This window comes from Plectropomus leopardus, chromosome 12 (assembly GCF_026936395.1).
Source record: "Plectropomus leopardus strain MGB_pleo_1.0 chromosome 12, ASM2693639v1, whole genome shotgun sequence".
In the NCBI taxonomy this organism is placed as follows: Eukaryota; Metazoa; Chordata; class Actinopteri; order Perciformes; family Serranidae; genus Plectropomus; species Plectropomus leopardus.
The window spans coordinates 33522988-33548618 of record NC_142187.1 but is presented as its reverse complement, the minus strand read 5'-3'; the positions used below and the strand labels follow the sequence as shown (position 1 = coordinate 33548618).

The 25631-nt window shown below is 36.2% G+C and overlaps 4 protein-coding genes across 4 annotated transcripts; 3 read left to right on the top strand and 1 right to left on the bottom strand.

Annotated features, from left to right (window-relative positions):
• The first annotated feature begins 605 nt into the window (after positions 1–605).
• On the top strand, positions 606–9504 carry orc2 (origin recognition complex, subunit 2). Its single transcript, XM_042498126.2, has 16 exons — positions 606–756; positions 971–1045; positions 1951–2106; positions 3082–3168; positions 3295–3384; positions 3478–3509; positions 3634–3691; positions 4953–5257; positions 5340–5449; positions 5928–6060; positions 6615–6711; positions 6788–6934; positions 7019–7190; positions 7890–7951; positions 8041–8159; positions 9182–9504. Exons 2-16 carry the CDS (start codon positions 976–978, stop codon positions 9263–9265), a joined length of 1722 nt encoding a protein of 573 aa, XP_042354060.2. The 5' UTR covers positions 606–756; positions 971–975; the 3' UTR covers positions 9266–9504.
• A 50-nt stretch (positions 9505–9554) lies between these two features.
• On the bottom strand, positions 9555–13324 carry cfap410 (cilia and flagella associated protein 410). The gene is made up of 7 exons (XM_042498197.2): positions 13091–13324; positions 12937–12955; positions 12756–12802; positions 11517–11746; positions 11231–11381; positions 10622–10721; positions 9555–10518 (listed from the first exon to the last, which is right to left on the bottom strand). The coding sequence occupies exons 1-7, from the start codon at positions 13165–13167 to the stop codon at positions 10354–10356; spliced, it is 789 nt and encodes a 262-aa protein (XP_042354131.2). The 5' UTR covers positions 13168–13324; the 3' UTR covers positions 9555–10353.
• A 113-nt stretch (positions 13325–13437) lies between these two features.
• Positions 13438–18014, top strand: rpl37a (ribosomal protein L37a). The gene is made up of 4 exons (XM_042498164.2): positions 13438–13580; positions 15199–15327; positions 15515–15597; positions 17852–18014. Exons 1-4 carry the CDS (start codon positions 13578–13580, stop codon positions 17913–17915), a joined length of 279 nt encoding a protein of 92 aa, XP_042354098.1. The 5' UTR covers positions 13438–13577; the 3' UTR covers positions 17916–18014.
• Positions 18015–20184: 2170 nt separating this feature from the next.
• On the top strand, positions 20185–25422 carry pecr (peroxisomal trans-2-enoyl-CoA reductase). Its single transcript, XM_042498386.2, has 8 exons — positions 20185–20343; positions 21763–21896; positions 21980–22145; positions 22785–22866; positions 22954–23050; positions 23145–23255; positions 24188–24299; positions 25066–25422. The coding sequence occupies exons 1-8, from the start codon at positions 20232–20234 to the stop codon at positions 25146–25148; spliced, it is 897 nt and encodes a 298-aa protein (XP_042354320.2). The 5' UTR covers positions 20185–20231; the 3' UTR covers positions 25149–25422.
• The last annotated feature ends 209 nt before the right edge of the window (positions 25423–25631 follow it).

Below are 25631 nucleotides of genomic sequence, written 5' to 3'. Positions count from 1 at the left end.
CTGGAGTTTACTTCTCTTAAATTTTCTCTTACCTAAAAATTAAGAGAAAATATAAGAGGAATTTAATTAACCCGATCCAAACGTTTTATGCACATTTCTATAATAGATGTCATAATGAATACGTGAAAAAAAACCCACTTTAACTACAACAGTAATATATAATGACAATTTTAACATAATTATTATCAACTATCATTTATCTCATTATTTTTTATTCTTTTATGGCAAATGGTTTTGGATTTTTTTTAAACGCTCAATGCTTTGTTAGGGTTAATTAAAACAAATAAGCTGTATGTATTTTTGGTTTATTTCTCCCTAGTACAATGTAATGTTATCTGGATTTTTGTTTTGTTTTCTGTTGTATCTATTTTATGTTTGTTTGTTTTCCTTTTGTTTTTATTTTTCTTGTATGTATATTTAAAATCGTTTCAGACTCACGACTAAAATAATCATGTTTCTGTTTTTTTGTTAAATATACTTTACTCTTTTCCAGTGTACTGTTTATCTTGAAAAATGATCAATAAAATATAGATATATATATTTGGTTGGGAAGCGTCGTGCAAAGTGCATCATGGGGAATGTAGTTTTCATCGCAAATAGCGCTCTGATTGGCCAGCGCGTGACTTTTCACCTGTCACGTGGTTTAAAAAATCCAGCAGGATGGCGCGGAAAGTTGTCACACGAGCCCACAGCGCAGCTCTCAGTTTATAAAAGATTTGTTTACATTTTCACCGAAATATACGGACTCGTTAACCGGTACGTTTCCGTAGTTTGGACACGTCAGTTAACGTCAGTGTTCCGCTTTTCTTTTTTGACGTTAATGTGCCGCTGACTGCTGTTTCCGACTGTCCTCAGAGGGACAGAGGACAGAGACAAAACTGCATTAAAGCTGTGAAGTCCATACACGAGAGAAGCTGAGTCTTTCAGTGTTGTGTTTCAGAGACTATGTGGATATGATTTTGTGTTTCAGTGAGGATGAGTGTGCTGGAGGTGAAGTTTGTCGGGGATGGAGATGCTCTGGAGCACATCGTGGACAAACTGGAGGGTAAAAACCATTACTTCACTTCTGCTTAGGGACTGTTCGGTATTTATGGGGGGGGTGCGAAAAAGGGGAGGCATGTCAAATATTTTTTTCTTTTCTTTTTTTTAAAAATTTTTTTAATTTTATTTTTATTATATTTTAGAAACGTATTTATAGTATTAGTCCTTTTTTAATCTGCAAAATTATTTACATATTATCAACTTCCTTAAAATTTCAATTAATAGCCCGGGCTATTATTTGCTTAAATCAGTGAACTCAGCTGGCTTATATTTGGGACAGGCCCACACAGATGGAAATATGATGAAATTATTTATTTTAGCATCATTTTAGCTCATTTATTAATGATCTTATTTTCCAGTTTATTATTTTTACAGTTTTTATGGTCTTGCACTGAATTATTAGGTGGTGGATGTGTGAAACACAATTTCATTTTTATCTGAAGCATAAAAATGACAAAGGAATCTCGAGAATCTTGAATCTTGTGATCAAATTAACTTTATTTTATTTGAAAACATGGGAAAGTAATGAGTAACAAAAGCAGAAATGACCCAGAGGTTAGTAAGAAATATGTAAAAAAATACAAGAAAATTACCTGAAAAAATTGCCCCAAAAACCCAGACAAACAAAAACAATAACAAAACAAAAAACAAGTGAACGAGAAAGTAAAACAAAAAAATACAAAGCGATCTCTTGTTTGGCTTCTGTTATATGGTCTGTTTATTGCCTCTGCTTCGCTTGATTTGTAAACGTTTTTAAAGGTGCTACATAATAATAAGAACATAAATTATTATTATTATTATTACTTGTAGTGGAGAATTTTCCTGTTGTGGTATCAGTACTTTTTTGTAGTAAAGGACACGAGTATTTCCTCCGCTAACTGTTGTGTCTGTCTGTGTATGAATTTAAAGATGTGCAGAGCAGCAGTGGAGCTGTTCAGAAGATGGTAAAGTTTAAGAGTCCAGCTGGACGACGTGTCAAAGAGGACGCAGAACATGATGGGGACGAAAACGGAGTCCTTGACCAGCAGGATTATGTCCAAGCTTTGGGAGCAGACAACGCAGAAGGTGAGTAAAGCAACTGTTATTCCTGAATACCTAACCCATAATCTACCGGTCAGTTTTTTCAGCTCTATTTTTGTCTGTATTTTTATTAAATCTTTATTCACTCTGCTGCTAAATAACACAAACAAAACGCAGCTGCCGTTTAGTACAAACTCAGTTTATTACCAAGTTTAACCCTGAGGGATGGTTTAGTGCAGTTTGAACATTTTCATTCTCATGTTTTGATCATTTTGGCCGGGTTCACACATATGGTATACATTTTGGCAAGATTGTGTATTTTTCGTTTAATCTTTGAATTTCCAGGTCAGCTCCTACAAATCTTGTTTTGTCCGTTATTCGCCGATAAGAAAACATTTTTACAGAGCATATAATTCAGAAAATGATGCTTGGGTGGTTCAGAAATGATCAGTAATTGACTGATACTGAACTGTACTGATGCTTATTTAGCTATTTATTCTATTGTATTTATCTTTATGTAAATGGTCAGCAAAGATCAAACAGCACTGATGTGTATTTTATTCTGATTTATTCTTTGCTTTTGTTTGTGTGTAATGTTTATTAAGTTAATTGTTAAATAAAAAGAGTAAATGTTTGTTTAAAAAGCTGCCTTCTGAGTAATGTTGCATGTCATATCGCTGCAAAATCAGAGCACAAACCACATATTAATGATCTGTTTTCATTTCAGCTATAAAATTCAATATATCAGTCGCCGTATCAGTTATCGGTGAATTTTTTTAAAGTCAAAAATCCCATCTCAGTCGGGCTCTACTAACCAATAATATGCAAATCTTTTAGTATATTTTGAAAGACAAATCGAAGGCTGTTTAAAACAAAGTCACATTTGTCCCCGGCTGGACTTTGAACATGTCTGCTATCGTCTGTTGGGTACCGTATTTTGGCGTCGACTTTGCGGCAGCGTATCAGTCCTCGTGACGTCCCGAGTTACAGCTCAGCTGCGTCATTTTGTTGTTTTTACAGAAGACGAGGAGGGTATGTACAGAGTGGCTGGATCCTCCATTTTCACCTTTCAGAAAGCCAAACGTGGACACAGCATGGCTCAGACCGGTGAGAGCCTCCGTTCTCCTTTAAACGCACAAACACAAACACAAACCTTTTTGGGATTTTCTGACATCAGCTGCATTTATAAGATGGTTATTAACTTATTTTGTTTTGTCTTTTTTTTGCAAAAAGCGAGCGAGTTGGCTCGGACTCCCGGGAAAAGCGTGACCTTTAGCACGACCCCCAACACTGAACCCTCGACTCCCACCAGATCAAGCCGCGGTGAGTTCAGCAGAGTTTCTTTATTTCTTTCTTTTTTCGGTCTTTTCTTCATGAAGCAAACAATTAAATCCATTTTTGTCTCTCCCTGACCAGCCCACAGAGGGGACAGCAGGACACCACAGAGGGTGAGACCTGAACTCATTTGTTTACTCGATTTCTCATATTCATGACATTTTTCAGCAACTCGAGGTGTGTGGGATGTTTTTTTTTAAATCAGTGTTACCTGTTTTTTTTTTTTTTTTTTTACAGAACAAAAAGGTTCAGTTTGTCTCCACAACACCCCACAGGCTCAGGAAGAGAATAACGAGTGAGTGTACCCTGATTTTTTTATTTGATTTATCTCAAACAATAAAGAAAAGAGAGAAATGATCATACAAACAAGCAGACAGACAAAAAAAGTAATATTTACAGACAATAAAAAACATAAAACAAAATAAAGACTTGGTTTACATATTCGAAAAGAAATCAGAAGTAAGTCACTGAATTTGAATTAACCAGCTTCTTTATTTATTTAAAGCTATGCTCTAATTGATTAAACATATATACAGACATCCACACATCTCACAACAAATATCTGCAATTTTTATTATTATTTACAGAAATAAAAGGAAGGAAAAAATAAAGAGTAACCTAATAAATAATCACTAACGCTTGTAAACATCCATCACAATAAAAGTAGACTGTTTTATTGTTGGAGTATTTAAAGTAATATTTCACCCACAGTGTGATTATTTGTATATCAGTTACTCGGCCTGTGTTACGGTGAATTCGTGCAGAAAACTTTGTTTTTCTTGCACGCCGCCACGATGAACGAAGGGTTTGCGTTCACCGTGGCGGCGTGCAAGAGAAAGGGGATTTTGAGATGGTTGCGCAGACTTGTGGCGTTTCCATCCTCAGTCCCGGCTTGTTTGTTGCACAGCTTACAGATCGCTTTGATCACGTTCTCTTCTTTTATTTTTCCTTTGGATTAAACCCAAAGAATCGGCAAAACATTTGCAGGGATTTTTGCGAACGAGTGCGAACACCTTTCTCTCTGAAACTGAACGGCGACTTGGCGATAATGACGTTGTCTCTATGGTGTGAAGACAGCATGAGCTGAACGTACGTGGGTTATTACGTCCAGCATCTAAAGCACATTGTTACTTTTTTTATTTTGATATGTTACAACAATGCAGGGAAGCACAGAAAAAGCAAGAAGTAAAAGAAAGAGAATATAGTGCAAAATTCATAAAATATTGCTCCGTTATCGTGAACACGTGGACTAACTTAAAGTTAGGGCTTGTACATATGTAAAATTTAAAACTATATTTTTCTGTTTTTATTTTCTTTTTATATTTAACGTTTAATTCCTGGACATTGTGAGCAAAGCTAACTGAAGTCAAATTTCTTGTTTGTGTGAGTATACTTGGCCAATAAAGCTGATTCTGATTAGAACAGTTGTCATGGCAACCAATGTTGTGTTGAACGATATCTCGTAGTTACACCCAAACCTAACAGAAGGTCATTTTGTGTGTGAAATGTTCCTTTAAGATACATAAAAGTTGATTTAAGCTGTTTGATTCTCTCAGCTCCGAGCATGCGGTCTGACAGCGACAGCGATCTGTCGCCGTCTGACTCCGGCGAGGAGGAGGATGAAGATGGGATGGAAGAAGAGCAGAAAGTAAAGAAAGAGGACAAGGAGAACTTAAAGACTCCCAAAACGCCCAGTCGAGGCTCAGCTCTCTACAAGACTCCCGCCAAGAGAAGCAAGAGCGTCTCCGAAGCCCGCAGTCAGCCCAGTATGGTCGAGGAGTATTTCGAAGCTCATGGCAGCTCAAAGGTGTTGACGTCTGACCGCACGCTGGAGCGTCTACACACCCCGAAACTGGACAGGGTCGGTACAAAACAGCCAGGGTCGTACATGTAATGAATGAACTGTGTTTCTGTGTTACTGAATCTTGATTTCGTGTTTGCAGGAGACGCTGGTCCAGCTTCTGGAAGGAAAACCTTCCTGCTGCTCAGAGGAGATCCAGCAGCTCCACAACAAACACACAAAGCACTTTAGCAAATGGATGTTACAGCTGCAGTGAGTCTGCTCTTTAATCCGTTTTTCTTTTGTGATGTTTGAAATGTGGTGCGAGATCATAGACTGTAAATAAAGATGGACGATCTTTAATTCATGCAAGGGCATGAATTGGCTGTCAAAGCTGTCAATCATTGCACAAAATCCCCTTTTTGTATTATTGAATAACTCATTAAAACCAAACTTATAATAAAAACAAACACTTTAACAAACATCAGGCTGATGAGAACTACCTTCAGTGACAGAAACAATTTTTGGAAAAAAATTGTTTGGCGTATACTCTGAGTTTTTAGTTTGTCCCATTCACTAACATGGAGGGGCGGGCTTTATGACCTATACCGCAGACAGACACCAGGGGGCGATCCAGAGAGAGAAGCGTCAGTTTGGGGGAGCTGTTATGTTGTTTGTCTTTATATAGAGACTGTTTGTGTGTGTGTGTGTGTGTGTGTGTGTGTGTGTGTGTGTGTGTGTGTGTTCGCAGGTTGGGATTCAGCGTGCTGGTCTACGGTCTTGGCAGCAAAAAATCTCTGCTGGAGGATTTCCGCGAGTCTCACTTGACCGAGGAAGTTCACCTCGTGATCAACGGATTCTTCCCGTCCATCACTCTGAAATCGGTCAGTATACAAACGAATCTATCTGCTTTTATTAGTCACGCCTCCACGGTTCATATACACACATATGACTGTTATCGCCACGTACAGAAACTGCAGTATTTGTGTAACATTACATGCCATCATAAATTACATTTATTATTTTTATGTCTATTGTGATTGTATGTTATATATGTTACCATTATTGTAGCCGTGCACTTTTCACCCTGTTATTATTATAGCAATTATTACAGCAATTTAAATGATTATTATTATTATTAATATAATATAATTAGAAAGTTAAGTGCCGACTCGGGAGGGAAATTATTCTCTACTTTCTCCCACATCCCACCTCATCCAGCCAGTTGAACCAGGTGCACTGCAGGTGATTTTGGATTCAATAAATATCTTCAAAATATCCTGGTGTGATGGAGATCAGCGGGATTAACGCTGATCTCAGACAAACTCGTTGGTGGTTTCGGTTATTTGGCAGCCTTTGGTCTAAAGGAGCTTAAGAAATACTGATAAATGTAGATTTTTTTTTCTTTTATTCTTATCGTATTTTGCTTTTATTGCAGATCTTAAATGCTCTGACTTGTGAGGTTCTGGATCACCAGGGAAGTTTCCGGACCCCCTCAGACCAGATCCAGTACATCGCTCAGACCCTCAAAGACAGTGAGTGTGTCTGTCGGTCCTTCCTGTCCTCAGCCTGTGTTTGATTTCTGTCTTTAACAGAAGCATGTCCTCACAGGCCCAGATCTCCACGTCTACCTGCTGATCCATAATATCGACGGGCCGATGCTGCGAGGAGAGAAGACCCAGAGTGCACTGGGGCAGCTGGCCGCCCTGCCCAACCTGCACTTGGTGGCTTCTTTAGACCACATCAACGCTCCACTGGGTGGGTGTTTGTAAGTGTGCGTGCCGCCGTGTTCGTTACATATAAATGTCTTTTTGCAGCTGAGTCTTCCTCCTGTGTCTCCAGTGTGGGACCAGTTTAAGCAGAGCCAGTTTAACTGGCTGTGGTGGGAGTGTGTGACCTTCCAGCACTACGCGGAGGAAACGTCGTACGAAAACTCGCTCCTCGTGCAGCAGACTGGCGCTCTCGCTCTGTCCTCCCTCACGCATGTGCTGCGCAGCTTGACACCGAATGCGAGGTAACACACACACACACACACACACACACACACACACACACACACACACACACACACACACACACACACACACACACACACACACACCGTGGTATAATTATTATATTCAGAGCCAAGAGCGCCTCTGATATTAAATATATATATACATATATTGTTTGCTTTAATATCATTCTGTAGCTGCTCGGTAGTGACCCTTTTGCATTCAAATATATAATATATTAATAGATGGATAGATACTTACTTTACCTTTTGTGTTGTTTACCAGAAACTGACTGAAATGTATTTTTTGTCCCGTTTAAAGCCACTTTTTCTTACACAATTTTTAAAGATTTTTAAGTCATCAGATGTCTTGATCTCATGTTGTCAGAAACACATTGGTAGTCACTGGGCTAGCAGCCCCTCCACAATGAGTCAGCTGTTGTCAGCTTAAAAATTTTAAACATAAAACTGCTTTTATTAGCGTTTTTACTGGTTGAAATCACCTGATCAGAGTGTTTTGGAGAGGAAGAGACCTCTGCAGATAATTCGGCTCCACATCTGAACAATAAACCCTAAAGAGAAGTGGCTGCAGTGATGATGGTATCGCTCCGTCTTTTGTTGCTGTCTTGATTTAGAGACCCGTAACAGCAGAAAATCACATAATGCACATTTAAGTGATGAATTAATTGCTTCGTGATTTTGTGTCCGTTCTTTTTTCAGAGGAATTTTCAAACTTTTGGTGAAATTCCAGCTGGAAAACAAAGACAACCCTTCATACACAGGTGCACACTCAAAACTTCAAAGTGCTGTCCAGATTTATACTAAAATGTGTTTCTGTGTGACTAATGTTTTTTTATCACTCTGTGTGCAGGACTGTCATTCCAGGATTTCTACCAGCGCTGTCGAGAGGCGTTCCTGGTGAACTCCGACCTCACGCTGAGGACTCAGCTGACGGAGTTCAGAGATCACAAACTGATTCGAACACGAAAGGTGAAGTCCTGTTTCACTTTCCCTCATTCATCCTCATTTACTGCAAAACTCTGCAGCCTCTAAAGCAAAGACACTCAGCTGGCTTCACCTGAGGGCCACTTCTGCAAAATGACCGGCGGTCAGGGGCCCGTCACAGCAGCCCTACAGGTTTCTACCTCTTTAGGATGTTCCTCGCATATTTCTGAGATTTTAGGACGATTGTAGGATTTCAGGAAATTTCTCGTATTTTAAGACATTTCTTGGATTTAGACTGTTTCTGGGATTTCAGGACGTTTCTCAGATTTTAGTACATTTCTGGAATTTTAGGACATTTCTAGGGTTTTAAGGTTGTTTCATGGATTTCTGGACGTTTCTCAGATTTGTGGATGTTTCGTGGATTTTTGGACGTTTCTAAGATTTTAGGAAATTTCTGGGATTTTAGAACATTTCCAGGATTTCAGGGCGTCTCGAGGATTTTAGGACGTCTCTTAGATATTTAGATATTTAAAGTATTTTGGGACATTTTTAGGATTTCAGTTTGTTTTTTGGATTTCAGGACATTTCTAGTATATAGGACATTTCTTAGATTTTTGGATGTTTTTAGGATTTTACAAAATTTCTCAGATTTTAGATGTTTTTTAAATTTTAGGACATTTCTAGGATTGCAGGTGATTCTCTGATTTTAGGACGTCTCTCAGATATTAAGATGTTTCCAGGAGTTTTGGACATTTGTTGGATTTTAGGGTGTTTCTAGGATTTTAGGGCAGTAGGGGCTTAGCTCGGACCTCTGGCAGGGATGCTGGGGATCCTCCACTGCCACTATTTTTTGATAGAAAAACTCCGTTTGATGCTGTTTTGTTCACTTTGGCACCTTCTGTATACCAAAACTACAAAAACATTTCCTGGTGTGATCACTTTATTTTTATTGCGAATTAGAAAAACCGGCACCATACCGGGGGCCAGATTTGGCCCGCGGGCCATAAGTTGAGTATCACTGCTCTAGTATCTCCTCACTGATAATATCTATTCCCATGATCCTCCAGGGTGCAGATGGAGTGGAGTACTTAATCGTTGCGGTGGACGCGAGCACGTTGATGGATTTCCTGGAGAACGAAGAGGGCGACTGAGAAGAGAAGTCCTTAGGTTTATAGTTTGTTCACTGACTTTACAAGAAAATAGATATTTTGGTTGAATCAGTCACTGATTTAAAGTCCCAGTTACTTTTTATCGACTTCAGACATGAGCCCAGCTTCCAGGCTCTGCACAGTTTAAAATCATGATTTAATTAGTCCGAAATGCCTTATTGTAGCACTGCAACTGTCTCATTATGTACTTTGATGTATACATAAATGAATGAATGAACGAATACGTGTTCTCAGCCAGTATTTGTCTCATCAATCAACACTTGAGAGTTAATGAGTTGTTGCAATTTCATCTCTTTAATTACAGAAATATATTTACATTTAGCAAAACGTTACATTCTTTCGTTTGTCGAAGGCAGGTTGGCATGCTGCTTTAAAAAAGGAGAGCGGGGAAGTTATTCACGTGTGAAAACTGTAACAGAAGGAAGAGAAGCAAAACATCAAGTGCCATGCATAACGCGTCAGAGGGTGGCGGGTGTCAGAGGGCTGTTTTTGGATCCTGTTTGTGATCCTCAAGAATGAGGTTTTGTTTATCTGGACCACACCGTCTCGTGTTTTTGTGTCTGACTAATGGAGACGACACTTTTTGCAGTTGTTCCGGTTTTGTGCGAGAGCGTTACGGTCAGCAAAACAGCCTTATTTTCATCTTTCTATGTGTAGTTTTCTGTGTTTTTAGTCACATGCTTGTGTGTGTAGAGGGGAATGAAGCACTTTGTGTTCGTTTGTTTGAATGAAAAGTGCTAAACTCATGAAGTCTAATTGACTGATATGATGATAAATTCACCATTTATTTATATGGAGTCTGGTGGGTTTGGGTTTGGTGATTTTGGGGCAGTTTTAGTTCAAACACAAAGTTAATCTTTGTACGGGATCCTTTTTATAATGTTGTCAAACACTTAAAATAATAATCTGAGTCAGTCAGTGACAAAAACGAGCGCTTTTAGTGGACCGAAGTTGACGGTGCAAACATGCCCCAAGTGTTTGCAGCCTGATTCCATGTTAAAAAAATACCAAATTTAGCCTTTAAATATGGAAAGATGAGTTCTGGCCCTGAGTGCATGCTGTGAAACCTTTCAGTGTTGGACGTCGGCTGTTTTCTGTGTCTGCAGTGAATCCGTTAGCGTTTCCGAGTGGAGTGTGTACATCTGGAGTCTGTTTTGAGTCGCTGTGTGAACGATGTGGAGCTCCTCTTCATCCAAATCCTTCAGCAGCAGCAGAACTGCATCCAGAGTGTGTGTCTGGAAATACAATTTAAGTTGAGTTGGCTTAGATTATTTAAAATATTCATTTTTTAAAGTATTTCAACAGTTAAGGAAGCAATATTTTGAGATTTGGGGGTACCTTTTTCAGTGTTAGTTTGTTTTCTCTGGTCGACGGAGAAGAAAGAGACGGGAACTTGTCTCTGGAGAGAAGTTTCATCCCCAACTCCTCCCTGATTTTGCTAAAAAAAAAATCAAAAGAGAAATGTCACAAACTATTTGACCCTCTGAAACCTGAGCAAATGTGTTTCTTTCATAAACATGGGGAAAAATAGATATAACCAATTTGGCACGAAACGTCCCACAAATTGCAAAAAAAAAGTCTGTAACATTATATTTATAATTAGAATATTTAATAAAAATATAAAAAAAGTTTCAGGAAAAAAATAAAATAAAATATATGAAACAAATAATTATTTTATTTTCAGCATGTTTTGAGTCATTTTTTTTTCCTTTTTTTTGTTCTGTTATATTTTTATTTTCAGGTAATTTTCTCGTAACTATTTTTTAACTAGTTTCTTGCTGATTTTTGGGCCTTGTCTTGTTAAGTTTCTCCTCATGTTTTTGAAAGAAATCCAGAAATCAAACCAGTTGTTTCAGGTTTCAAAGGCTGAACGTCTACATCACCATGACAGTTTGTCTTCAGACAGCGCCGGCTCTACTTTCTGTGAGTTTTAGCGTCGATTCTTACTTTGTCTCCTCCATGTTGTAGTTCAGCGGGTCGTTCTCCGTCTCTGCGTCTGGAAGTCCGTTGGTGGAAAGTTGGTTTTGGACGCTGCCTGGAGGGGTGGTGACCTCTTCACCCTCCATGAGAGCAAGTGCGATTTCATCCTCTGCTACCACTGAAAACACAAACAAAAACCCCAAACGCGTGTCTTTACACTTGTTTCCAGCCCTTTTTTGCTCCAGTTTCATTTAAAAACTTTTCTTCCACCTGTGGGTGTAATTCACTTTTTTTAGTCTCTCTGCACGCTCACCTTGGTTGTCGAGCTTCTGCAGGCGAGGCAGGCAGCGCAGCACAGTGAGGCGATACCGGCTGGAGTCGGTGCCACAGCAGGGGTTCTCCGCCAGCCAGAGCACTCTGAGTCGAGTCAGAGGACGCAGGTGAGAGAGCTCAGAGAGCGAGGGGACGTTGTTCCTCCTCAGGTAGAGCTCACACAGGGACAGACAGCCGGACAGAGGAGCGAGAGACGAGATGCTGTTCACACTGCAGAGAAAAGAACGAGCATCACAGCCGGGAATCATTATTTATCTTCCATGATTTAATGAAAATGTTACGGTGTCAAAACTTTGTGCACAATCAGCCCTGATTGTTTAATAAATAGCTCCACATCTAATTAGGCTGTATATATATTTTTTTTTTAAAAATGTGAATAGGCCTAATAATAACTAAAAAAAATACCCCGATCTAATAATGTGCCATTTCAGTCATGCATTAAAACCCTAAAAAAACGATATATATATTGTCAAACAAAAACACAGTTTTGGGTCCTCATGTAGATTTTTGTGCTGCTGTGTAGTTTAATCTATAATGACATATTATTATATATTTGTTGATAATATTTTGTAAAATTATTTTGACACCTCAAATTAGTTTTCTTGTGCTGCGTTCAAACACCTTTCACAAGCTGTTCAAACCTTTTGAACCTTAAGCAAATTGGTCTTCTTCTAAAAATATAGGAAAATACAGTGAGCAGCTTAGCAAGAAATGTCACGCACAGTAAAAAAACAAAAAAGGGTTTCAAGAAGAGAACAGATTTTTTGGTATATTCATATTTATTATAATAATGCATTTAAAATTATGTTACATAAAAGTATACTTCTTTTTTAAGCACTTTTTGGGTAAATTTCTTGTTTTTTTTCTTGGTAATTTTCTTTTAACAATTATTTATTTATTAATTTTACTTAATTTTTGGATCATGTCTAGATAAGTTGTTCATTGCTTTCTCTCCTTGGTTAATTTTTTTTTCTTTCTATTTTTTAGCAATAAGTCAAATCAATTTTCTCAGGTTTCAAAGGGTTAATGGCAGCAGTTGCAAAGTATTCTGATTCAATCTGTTATAAATTAGAAGCAACGGCTAATAATTTATCTGGGAAATTAAATTCAAAAGTTTTGGGGGTAAATTAGATGATTTAGTGCATTAAAAATCCGCAAAATAGAGTTTGTTCATAAAAATAAAATTAAATTAAAGTTAAAAATAAGGCAAGTATCCAACCTGAGTGTCAGCACCTCGATGTTGGCCATTTGAGAGAAGATGGAAATCTGGAAACACAGCAAGTGAAAACACTTAAATTATGTAGCTAAATTAAAACATTAATCACGAGGAGCAAAGTCATTTAGAGCACAATTAGTGGATAAAGTGTCCAATCAAACGTATTTATTACCAGAATACTCACATCAGTCAGGTTGCATCCCCTGCAAATATAAATAAGATATATAAAAAATGAAGATTATTCTTTCAACTACGACTTCTTGCATGTAAATCAGACCAACATATACTGGTATACGGGTAGCATACTGGTAACACTGGGCTAAAATGTAAACACTCACCAGCAGTTCAGCTTCTTCACGCTCTCCAGGTCGGAGGCCTTCGCCTTCGCGAGAACCTGTTTCCGCGTTAGCTTCATAGCTAATCGGCTAACTAAACTGTCAAGAAACAATATTTTTAATAAACTAGATATTCATAAACAACAAAGGCCGCATTATGACGGACTGCAAACATTTCAAACCAGCAGCGGGGGATGTTGTTTCCACCATGTGAAACACGCATGCGCGTATCCACCGAGGCGTCCTTAGTTACGGTCACTTCCTGTGTAATTGTTGCTACGTGAATAAATATTTCTTTTATCCTTTAAAATGGTAATTTTCGTCTTAAAAACTTGACATGTTATATTATATATAATAATAGTTTTGTTTTTATGTCGCAGCGGTTACTTTCTGCAAAAACTCAAACCCCCACAATGCACCGCAGACGACTGGGTAAATCGCGCCTGCGCGGTAAGCACTCCCTCTTTGGACCTACGTCTCCACTGAAACGATGGTGAGCCCAAATGTCCCCTTCCTAATCCGTGTCAATCTGACGTTTAATGTGCTACAAGTGAAACATTCACATATTTAGATCCTCCGTGAGTTCCTTTTCTGTCAGGCTTACTCGTTATTTAAGTTGATTTTGCGATGATATAAACAGAAAAAACGATGTTTTCATGTCTTGCTGAGGACAGAAATGGCTGCCACCATGGCTGTGATCACTGAGCGCCGGGCGGGCTAGTCATGTTAGCGACATTTCGCTGATTTAATGCTAATTTAGAGAAACTGCAGTTTTAAAAATGAAACGCCGTGTTGTGTTTCATGTGTCAACCGAGTTTCTGGTCCTCAAATCTGGTCTGAGTTTAAGTATTTATTTGCGTTAGCTAGGTGGCTAACGCTAGCCTGCTAAGAGGAAGCTAGCTCCGGTTAGCAGGCTGCACCGCAGGTGACTGAAGCTCGTTCACTTTGTTTTTACGGGTTTATCAGTTAAATTGCGTAAAAACTGTGTTGTGCACTTGCACTGATGTGACATGCAGGTGTCCCCTGTATATTCGGCTGTTGAATTTTTTACATGTAAATCTTAAAGGCGGCGTTATTTAGATTTTTTTGGCTAACCTGTGACACAGTTTATCCCTGAAACAGCAGAAGTGTCAGAAGCTCCTGACAGCTGCAAGTCAGAAAAAGTACAGATTTTATTACCATAAAATGACTCATGCGGAAGGCATCTTTTAGTATACCACTTGAGTGACAGTTTGTAAATATCTAGCATCTATGTACCAAAGTATCACATTCATTCTTACAAAATGAGCCCTGAGCACTGCTTTGATATCTTTCATAATCACAGAAAAAAAGAGGCAAAAAGCAACTCCGAATGAAATGTTTCGTTAATTGCAAGAAAAATTAGGATTTTAATTTTTTTTAATGCTAAGGAGACATTGTAAGTGAGAAATGTGAGGGTAAAACTGGTTAATCACCACTATTGCATATTAAAAATTATGCATTAGATGTATAAAAAAAATGAAGCACATTTCAAAGTAATGTTTTTATCATTGTCATTGTACAATTTTCTTGTACTTTTTAATAATTTCTAATTTTTTCATTGTTTTTTCTAGTAGATATATTTTTTAAAGGCTAAGGAAAAAGAAAAGCAACAGTGAAATTATTTGAATAATTATGATCATGTATAAAATATGGTACAGAATTTTAATATTTTAACACTTTGTCAGTCTTTATTTTCCTTTTGTTTTTTTTTTTAAACTAGATTTTGTTTTTAATTACTGATTTCTTTCAAATTTTTTGGGTCATTTCTTTTTGGCTCAGTTCCCTTATTTTGAAGGAAGTGGTTTCATAACTTGAAGGATTTAAAGAATAAACTGCTGTTAATCTCGTATTTCCATTTCCTCATTTGTGTTGTCCTCCCTGTTGTGTAGCGAGTAACAAATATGCTTATTTAATATCTTTAAAAAAGTATATTTTTTAGTTAGGAAATGTGGAGTGAATATTAACAAATATAAAAACTCGAGTATTTTGTTAAATTACAGCTCTGGTCATTAGTATATAAGAAGTTGTTGCTGTTTGTTCACCTGCATTAATGTTGCACATTTTGATTTTCTGTGTGTTCACGTTCGCAGGCCAAGCGTACCAAGAAGGTGGGGATCGTTGGTAAATATGGCACGCGTTACGGTGCGTCGCTGAGGAAGATGGTGAAGAAAATTGAAATCTCCCAGCACGCTAAATACACCTGCTCATTCTGTGGCAAGGTGAGGAAGATTCCTCTCTAAGAGACTGTGCTGTCACTAATTCATGATCTTACTCGGATAGCAGTGCGTGTGCCTGCAGCTGATGGTGCAGAGGTTCATGTTTGGATCACACACACTCGTTTAAATGTTGTTTCTGGAGAAAATGACAAAAGGCTGTTTCGTAACTGCTGATGTTTTATGTGGACAGACCAAGATGAAGAGGAGGGCTGTTGGTATCTGGCACTGTGGGTCCTGCAGGAAGACGGTGGCTGGAGGTGCCTGGACTTACAAGTAGGTTTCTTTCTGCTTTGCTGTAATTCAGCGATCCAGCTTCATGTTGCATCACGTGGTCACCCAAACTGAAGCTGTCGCCGTAGTTACGATCATGTCCAATATTAACCCTCGGGGGCTGTTTGGCACATTTTACCCGCTTTTCATTCTTCGTTTTTTGATCATTTTGGTTGTGTTCATGCATATTTCAGATATTTTGACAGGATTGTGGGTTTTTTTACTCAGTGAATTTGCAGCTCAGCTCCTACAATAAGTCTAAAATACACTGTGGAAACTAAATAGTTACATTCAGACTGTTCAGGTCCAAAAATGCTCCATTGAAACCCATTCAAACTGACATTTTTGATCCCACAGCCATCAGAGCAGAAAAACAGGACTTGTGTTATTTCTGGGTGTCATTCTGGGCTTTTGACTCTGAATTTGTCATTTTGACTATTTTCCACCTGATGAGGTCATTTTGACCATATTTGGCATATGGAGGAAATACATGCTATTTCCACTAGGTGACCTGTCACAGTCAATGTAGCTGCAAGTCATTGGCATGTCCCCGGCTATGATAATTTAAAAAATACATCTATACTTTGCATGTAGTATGTTTGGAATATATGTATGTATATATATATATATATATATATATATTTTTTTTCATCTAAGATAGCGGCATCGTGCGGACAATCTGACACTTTAACTGTTTAAAAGTCTGGAAATTAATGATTATATCGGGGGATTATAAGCACTGATGCTGGTTAAAGATTAGGACACTGAAGGAAATAAACACATGAAGCAAAAAACCTCCGTTTGTTTTCATAAAAAGAGCTGGATGTTGCTTCGTGTTTCAGAGTTATGCACAGCTTTACTGCCATCAGTGGTGTCCATATTTAGGGATTAGCCTGCCGAGTTTGTGATAGACAACCTGTTGAGTCAAACGGTGCAGTCGGAGTATCTGTAAGAGCTCTTAGTGGAGCTTATGAGAGATTTTGGTTAATTTTGTCCCTTTTCTCTGTCCAGTCACAGAAACAAACCAAATCTCACACAGCCAGACTGTAATCTGAGATTTACCCTAAATAAGAATCCAATTAGTGAAGAATTAAATCAGCCCCTTGGGGTTTTTTTTATTTCGTGAACAGTTAAAACAGATAACTTTGCAGTTTTGTGAACGTGAAATATGATCCAGTGGCTACATGGTACATTTCTTTCTTTAAATTTTGTCAGAAACTAATTTTGTTGTGGGGACGTTTGACTTTGTCCACCATTGGAAACCCCAACCATCACAAAAACACCAAACGGCAGTATGAAAAATGATTGGCTGTCTGTGCCAATCTACCACAAAACTCCTAAAATCAACATTATTGCATCAAACAATGTCGGTGAACCTCAAAGCAACTCTTCAGTGTTTCCAAATTAAGCATTTCTGGGATTTCTATGGAAGACAAAAAATGAATGCATAAATAAATGTATAAATGAATAAAGGAAAATGCACGATTCAAAATAAAATTTGAACACTTGTAGACGAAATCAATTCGATTAATTTTCATGCAAATGGAAAATAATTACAAACATCACCAGCATGAACAATAAATCAATTTATATGAATTTGTGTGGAGCAACATCAGGTTTTTTCTCAGCAGCTTTTCTAAAAGTGCCCTTTGAAATCTGAGCTAATCGGCTTCGTTTCTGTCAAAACCACTTGGAAGAAATGACCCAAAAATTTGTTTTAAATAAGTTTTTAAAAAAAAAAAAAAAATATATATATATATATATATATATATATATATATATATATATATATATATATATATATATATATATGTATAATAAAATAAAGAAATAGAAGTTAAAAAAACAAAAGAAACAACAAAAAAAAATGTAAATGGCCTGGGAAAAGTAAATTGGAAAATATAATAATTCTGTCAAATAATTTAAAATATATAATTAGCAATATGTGTTTTGGACATTTTTCGTTATTCATTTTAAAGATAATTTCTCAAGAAACTGTTATGTCCAAGTTGGTCATTGACTTTTTTTCCTCCCCGTGTTTTTTCAAAGGAAAATAAAACCCAATTCTTTCAGATTTCAGAGGTTTAAATTCTTGTAAAAGCTTCTGAACGCAGCACAAGCAGAGCGATGTTGATCCGGGCTTCAAAGGGTTAAGGAAGGATGAGCTGTGTGGGAGTCTGACTGAAAATGTGGGAATATTGATAATAATGTGGACGGTATGAATGTGTCAGTAATGTTTCTGGTTTGTGTTTTGCAGCACAACGTCTGCTGTCACAGTCAAGTCTGCGATCAGGAGGCTGAAGGAGCTGAAGGACCAGTAAACCAGTGCGACCGGCACTGGTGGATTTGGGACTTTTTCTATAATTTAACCGACCTGGACATGGCCTCAACATCCACAAATAAATCGGTCTGGAGCGGAAGTCTTTGTGTCATTGTTGATGTGTTTTAAAATGCAGAATCAATAATAATAATAAGTATTTCTATAGCAGCTTTAAAAACACTTGTTTACAAAGTGATTCGACAGACAAAGCAAAAGGCAAGAATTTCAGAAATAATTAAAACAAACAGAAATGTGCAGGACAGTCCAGCAAAAAGGCAAGAACAAAAAGAGTCAACAAGAATAAAGCACATTTTTAGAGTTTTTTTTTCTACAAAATATAGAAATTGCAGTTCAAGATGTTTTTAAAAAAAAGGTAATTAACAAGACAACGTCACGTCAGTGGGGATAAAAAAGATAAGATGATAGAAATAAGTAAATGAAAATGTGTGAAGATGGTCAGAACAGGCCGTCAGAAAGACATGGGACAAATAAAAACAGCTGAATGAACAGAGGAAAGTATCAAAAATACTTCATATAACAGTGGATATCATATACTGTCACTTTGACTGCAAGTAAAAAGTACAGAGGTTTGATTTTTTAGTGTTTTAGAAACTTTATTGATCTTCAGCAAAGGTGTGAATATACGAACCTACAAATAAACATAAATACCATACAGGGTTTTTTTTTAAAATATTTAAAAAACAAAAGTTTTTTGGTTTTTAGACCATGTGCACGGGTGCCATAAAATGTGTATATTTTGCTTTTTAGGTCAACATTTTTAAAATTATTCTTGAAACAAATGTTTCTAACTAGCTAACTGATAACATGTTTGATGAAATAGGTAATGAAACATTGTTTTATTGTAAAAATGGAGGGAAAAGTCCTTTCTTGAGACATTTGAAGAAACAAAAGTAGGTTTAAAATCTTTTGTCCCCGCAGCTGAAATATTGAGTTTCCTTTGGAAGTATTCTGCTGTGTTTCCTGAGCACAAATATGAGGAATATTTTCAAATCCGTCAAACCATTTGGCTGAAAAGGGAGTTTTCATTATACTTTGTGTGTCTTGGGTACATGACATTACTGTTGTTTTTTGTTTTGTTTTGTTTTGTTTTATATTTAATATTTTAGGGAAAAAATGAGTCATGCTGACAAAGATATGCATACATATACTTAAAAATACATTTATTAGAGAATGCATTTAATAAGCACAATTTAAGGATCTTTTCTTGTGTACAAAAAACTTAGAAAGTGTGACACCTATCTAAAAAAGATCAAAGTAATACTTAAAGTACTTGCCCAAAGTATGTGCGTTATAATAAACTTTATTTGTATAGCACCTTTCATACAAGAAATGCAGCCCAACGTGCTTTACAACAAATAAACTACATGCACCGAGTGCTTCACGTGAAAAGACACAGACATGATAAAACCTGCATAAATAAGATCAGAGAAATAATAAGAATCATAAAGATTATAATTAAAAATGTAAGTTCAGAGAAGGCAAGAAAAACACAAAAATAATTACTAATTACACACAGAAATAAGATTTATTATTTATTTATATTCATAAAAAATAAATTAAAGACATACAAACAGAAATACCATTTGCTATTTATTTATATTCAAATAAATAAAAATAAAAAATAAGATATTTACTGATTTGTCATGTTTACTCCTGTCTCATTTATACATTTATTTATAGATTTCCATATTTATGTGTTTATTCCTGTCTTATTTATACATTTACGTATATATTATTTATTATTTATACCTTTATTTGTTTCCATATTTATTGAGTTATCCCTGTATTTATTTATTTGCACATTTATTTATTTATCCCAGTAATATTTATTATTCAGGTTTAGAAAAGAAAAGAAAAATATATATGTATTTCAACTTATTTATTCTCCTGTTTTTCAAAATATTTATTTATTCTTGTAAAAAATGTTTCATGGGCTTCTGACTTATTCATACATATATATATTTTTCCATATCAATGCATTCATTCCCATCATATCCATACATTTATTTATATATTTACTTATTTGTGTATTATTTATACCTTTATTTGTTTATTTATTTATCTGTTTATTTATTTATGAATTTGTCCTTGTATTATTTATTTTTTTTAAATTCAGAAAAGGCAAGAAAAACCTTTTTTTAAAAATCAGTAGTTGATTAATAGTTTATTTCACATATTTGTTTTAGTGAGATTACAGTAAAAATCCTGCAGATGGCAGCACTGTGACACCAGAGACATCATCCAGTCCGCGTCCAGCAGGGGACGCAGTGTCCTCCTGCAGGGTGGAGACACAATCATGGCGGCGTCCTCTGTCTTCAGACCGGGTCTGTTCAACCATAAAGTGGCGATAGTCACCGGCGGCGGGACCGGGATCGGTAAAGCGATCTCTGCAGAGCTGCTGCAGCTCGGTGAGTCCGGTTTTAGAGACTTTGTTATTTTCAGAGAGCAGCGGAGAGTGTGACGGTAACAGCTGCTGAGGGACAAACAGAGACAAGTGAACTTTGACCCACAGACGAGGACACGTTTAAACCGTAAAAAGCAGCCTGTCCAGCAGCTCAGAGACCAGTTCAAACACCGCGGACACGCGATGTTTCATCAAGTCTCGTGCACAGCGCGTGATAATGCCGCAGAAACATCCTGTCAGGTCACAGACAGAAAAAAACCTTTTCTGTCAAAATCAGGAGACAGCTGCTAAAACATAACGTCAAATAAACGCCAGCACTGTAATTTTACACCAGGAGAAATTATGGTACTAGAATAAAAGTTATTATTGCATTAATATGAATGTAACTGTTGCAGTAAAATAATAGAATTATTGCACCTCAATAGATGTGTTTTCTACACTAATATTAATGTAACTAGTGCAGTAAAATAGTAAAATTATTGCACTAGAATAAATGTAATTATTCCGCTGAAATAATACAATTATTACAAGAGAGCAAATGTGATATCGCACCAGAATAAATGTAATTCTGGCACTAGAATAAATGTAACTATTGCACTAAATTAAATGAAATTATTAAGCTAGAACACGTGTTTTTATTGCACTAGAAAAGTTGTAATTATTATGCTAGAATATATTTAATTATTGCACTAAAATACATTTATTATTATACATTTATTTATTATTACTCTAAAATAATACAATATGATATAGCACCAGAATAAATGTAATTTTTGCACTAAAACAAATGCAATTATTGCATTAGAATAAATGCTATTATTACACTAATACAAATATGTTTATTGCACAAGAATAGCTGAAATTATTGCAGTGGAATATATTTAATTATTGCACTAAAATAAATGTAATTATTGCTGTAGAATAAATATAATATTGTATGAGAATATATGTAATTATTGCGCTAAAAAATGTAGTTATTGCATTAAAATAAATTCAATAATTGCACTAAAATAATGTAAATATTGCACTAGAATAATTCTTGATATCTCACCAATGTAAGTGTAGCTATGGCATTAGAGTAGTTGTAATTCTTGCATTAGAATAAATTTAATTATCGTGCTAAAATAATGTGACATTGCACTAGAATAAATGTGCTTATTGCAGTAAAACAGATAAAATGATTGCACTTTAGTAAATTTAAGTAAATTTAATATGAATGTAACTATTGCACTAGAATACATATAATTATTGCACTAAAAAGATGTAATTGTTGCACTAAACTAATGTAATTATTGCACCAGAACGGATGTTATTATTGCTCTAATATGGATGTAACTGTTTCAGTAGAAGAGTTGTAATTGTTGCGTAAATTGTTGCGGTGCTGTTTTCACACTTTTGTCCTGGCTGACTGTTTCGTCTGCAGGTTGTAGCGTGGTGATCTCCAGCAGGAAGCTGGAGAGGTTGGAGGCTGCGGCTCAGCAGATGAGAAGAAAAATTCCCGCCTCCAGTCCTGCATGTGTCACTCCTCTACCGTGTAACATCCGAAACGAGGACGAGGTGGGTCTGCACACACACCTTCAGCCTCAGGAGCTGCTTCCTGTCGATGTTTTCGGCGCCTGATCGCCTGTTTTGACTCCCAGGTGAAGGATCTCGTGTCGACGGTGCTGAAGCGGTTCGGCAGGATAGACTTCCTGGTGAATAACGGCGGAGGTCAGTTCAGCAGCCCTGCAGAGCACATGACCCCCAAAGGCTGGAGAGCCGTCATCGACACCAACCTGACGGGAACTTTCCTCTGCTGCCAGGAGGGTGAGACGCACGAGCACGAGATAACTGTGGAGGGCGAGAAACGACGCAAGGCTGTCAATAAATAAATACAGATAAACATAGGGACATAAATATATTAAAAAATAAATGGATAAAAGCATGAATAAATAATGCAGAGGTTAGGACCTCATTCCTCATCAACCTACAGACACAGAAATGCTGATTATGTTTGTATGAATAATAAAATGCAGAAATAAGTTAGATTTTAGTTTATTTTTCATGTTTATTGATCAACTTTTATTTGTCCATTTTTTAGTTCAACTTATTTATTCTTATGTTTTTTCATATTCATTTATGTATTCCTGTAATAATTTTTTATTTCTGTATTATTTTTACCTTAATTTATTGATTTCCATGTCAATTTATTGATTCTTGTATTATTCATTTATCTATTTATGTATTTATTTGTTTATTTTTTGAATTATCTATATTATTTATTTATGTACTAGTTATGCCTTTGTTTATTTCCATGATATTTTTTATTCATTTATTTCCTTATTTGATAATTCATCGTATTTATTTATGCATTTTTAAAAGTTTAATTCTGTAACATTTATGCATTTATTAATTTTGGTTTGGTTAAAGCTGTCATGTGACCGCGTTGTTGTTCTGTCCACACAGTCTACACGGCGTGGATGAAGCAGCACGGAGGCGCGATCGTCAACATCATCGCCGACATGTTTAAAGGTTTCCCGGGCATGGCGTGAGCAGCACCGTCCACCACGTTCACATGCGATTTAAGGACCTGCGCAGTCCTCTGTCCTCACGCTGTGTGTCCTCTCTCCGACAGACACACCGGGGCGGCGAGGGCGGCCGTGGACAACCTCACAAAGAGTCTGGCCATCGAGTGGGCGGCCTCGGGAGTCCGAGTCAACGCTGTTGCACCTGTGAGTGCAGCTCACAAGTTAATGCAGAGTGAGTTTTAAAGGTCTGTAATTAATATTTAACTCTCTTCAAATCTGTGCATTTCTTTGTTTTCAGGGAACGATCTTTTCCAAAACCGCCATGGAGAACTACAAGGAGCTCGGACCGACCATTTTCAAGATGGCGGCCCCGTTCAGTCCCGCCAAGAGGCTCGGAGTCCCAGAGGAGGTTTGTTACCCGAAAAGTGACGTCCGCAATATCCTGAGAAGAGAGGCGCTCGTAAAATGTGGAGGACGAAAAATGTCTTCAGAATAAATGATACATCTATAGATAAACACTAAAAAACAGGAAATAAATAAATACACAAATAAATAATTAAAGGAATAACTAAATGACAAACTACCTCATTAACATACAGACACAGAAAAAACACAAAAAATAAATTAAGTGGTACAAAAAATATCGAAATAAATTTAAGATATTTATTTCTTTGTTTGTTATTTATTGATTTATTGTTTATGTTTTGATCAGTTATCAATTTTCATTTATTTTTACATGTGTCTGTTTGTTCCAAGTTATTTATTTATTTATTCAATATTTTACTTTTTAATTTATGCACTTATTTCTGTATGTATTTCCGCACTTGTTTTTTTATTTTTTATTTATCACATATTTATTTATTTACTTATTTATGTATTTTTGTTTTTCACATTTCATTTGCATTATTTTTTTCCTTTTTTGTATTTATTTGTATATTTATAGATTTATTTATCAATACTAATTTCATTTTTTTGGCCTCCAAAGTGAAACTCAGAGCAGCTTTTAAATACTCTTTGCAATGTTCTTAGAATTAATAAACGTACAGATCAATTTGAAAAAAAAAAACAACTGTTTTTCATTGGATTTTCACCTGCTCAGAAAAGTCCCCACTGCACGTTCTAGCTTTCTCAAATAAACATACAAACGTGTTTTGTTGATGACATTTTTTTTAAAGGGCTATTAATGAAGAAAAATACACCATGAAATCCAAATTCTTCAGTTATCAGCACACGACGCGTGACTTTGTTCAGGCTCACAGCCTGCAGTGGTGTCTTCTGTTTGTTTGTTTGTTTGTTTGTTTGTGTGTTTGTTTAACGTGTTGTTTGTGTTTGGATGTTCAGATCTCTTCATCAGTGTGTTTCCTGCTCTCTCCTGCCGCCTCCTTCATCTCTGGAGCCACTCTGAGGGTCGATGCCGGACAGAGTCTGTACCACTCCATGTGGGAGATACCAAGTACGAACGCAGCGCTAAAGCATCTTTACAGTATATTATAATAATAACATTAATAATAATAATAATAATAATAAAGTTTATTTTTATAACACTTACCAAAACCATCGTTACAAAAGTGCTTCACACATAAAATCACAAAAAACACAGGAAAAAAATGTAAATACAACACAAAAGACAGATTTTTTAAAAAACAAACATCAACACAGGAACATTAAAAAATACAACACAAAAGAAAAATTTAAAAACAACACACAACAAAAATTACTAAAAAGAAAAAAATATTACACTAAAGAAAAATGTAAAAAAAAAAAAACAATGGTTGATTTAAAATCGACCAGAGCAGTGCAAGACTTAAGTGTAATGTCAGGAGTAAGGTACAGTATTATAATAATAATAATAATAATAATAATAATAATAATAAATGTTAGGAATGCCAAATACTATTCCGTATACTACAAAGCACACTATACAACATACTAAATGCTTTTTTCTTTATTTTGTCTTTTAATTTAAGCTTCTAGTTTATCTCTTTACTTTTCTTTTATTCTGCCCTGATGCTGCCTATTATTATTATTATAATAATTATTATTATTGTTATTGTTATTAATTAGTTTCATTCTGCCTTAACTCTTGTCTGCTCTTTGTCAGTATTATTGAATAACTTCCGTTGATTTAGTAACTCTTAAGCAGTTTGTAAACTGTGTTTTTAAAGGTGATGTATGTATATAAATAAAGTTATTATTATTTTTTGTGTGTCCGTCTCCAGATCACAGAGCCTGGCCTGAAGCTCCAGAGGGGGAGAACCTGGACGCTCTGAACGAGCTGCTCGGCCCACAGAGCAAACTCTAATTCATTTTTAAAGTCTGAGCCCGCTTCATAAACACACACACACACACACACACACGGACATTGAGCTCTGCAGACGCTACTGACACCACAGTGGCCTGTGCATTAGAAGATGTGATTTATTATTGTTTATCATGTACATAATTGTATGTAATTAATAGCAGCGTGATTATTTTCTCAGATTCATTTGTGACATAAACTGTTGAAATGTTTGCTGAATACTTTTTCAAATGCCTTTGTAAATGTGTACGTAAACATAAACGGATTTTTAACACAAGTGCTGCAAAGTCTCGTGGTTATTATTAAACTAAAAACTAAAACGGAATAAAAAAAAAAATCATTCAACTGAAATAAAAAATTACCTTAAAAATGTAAAATTAATAATAATAATAATAAAATAAATGAATAAAAACAACGAACTGAAGCGAAATCGTGTACGTGCAAATAAAAAAAATAAAATAAAATAAAATTGCAAACTTCTCAAAG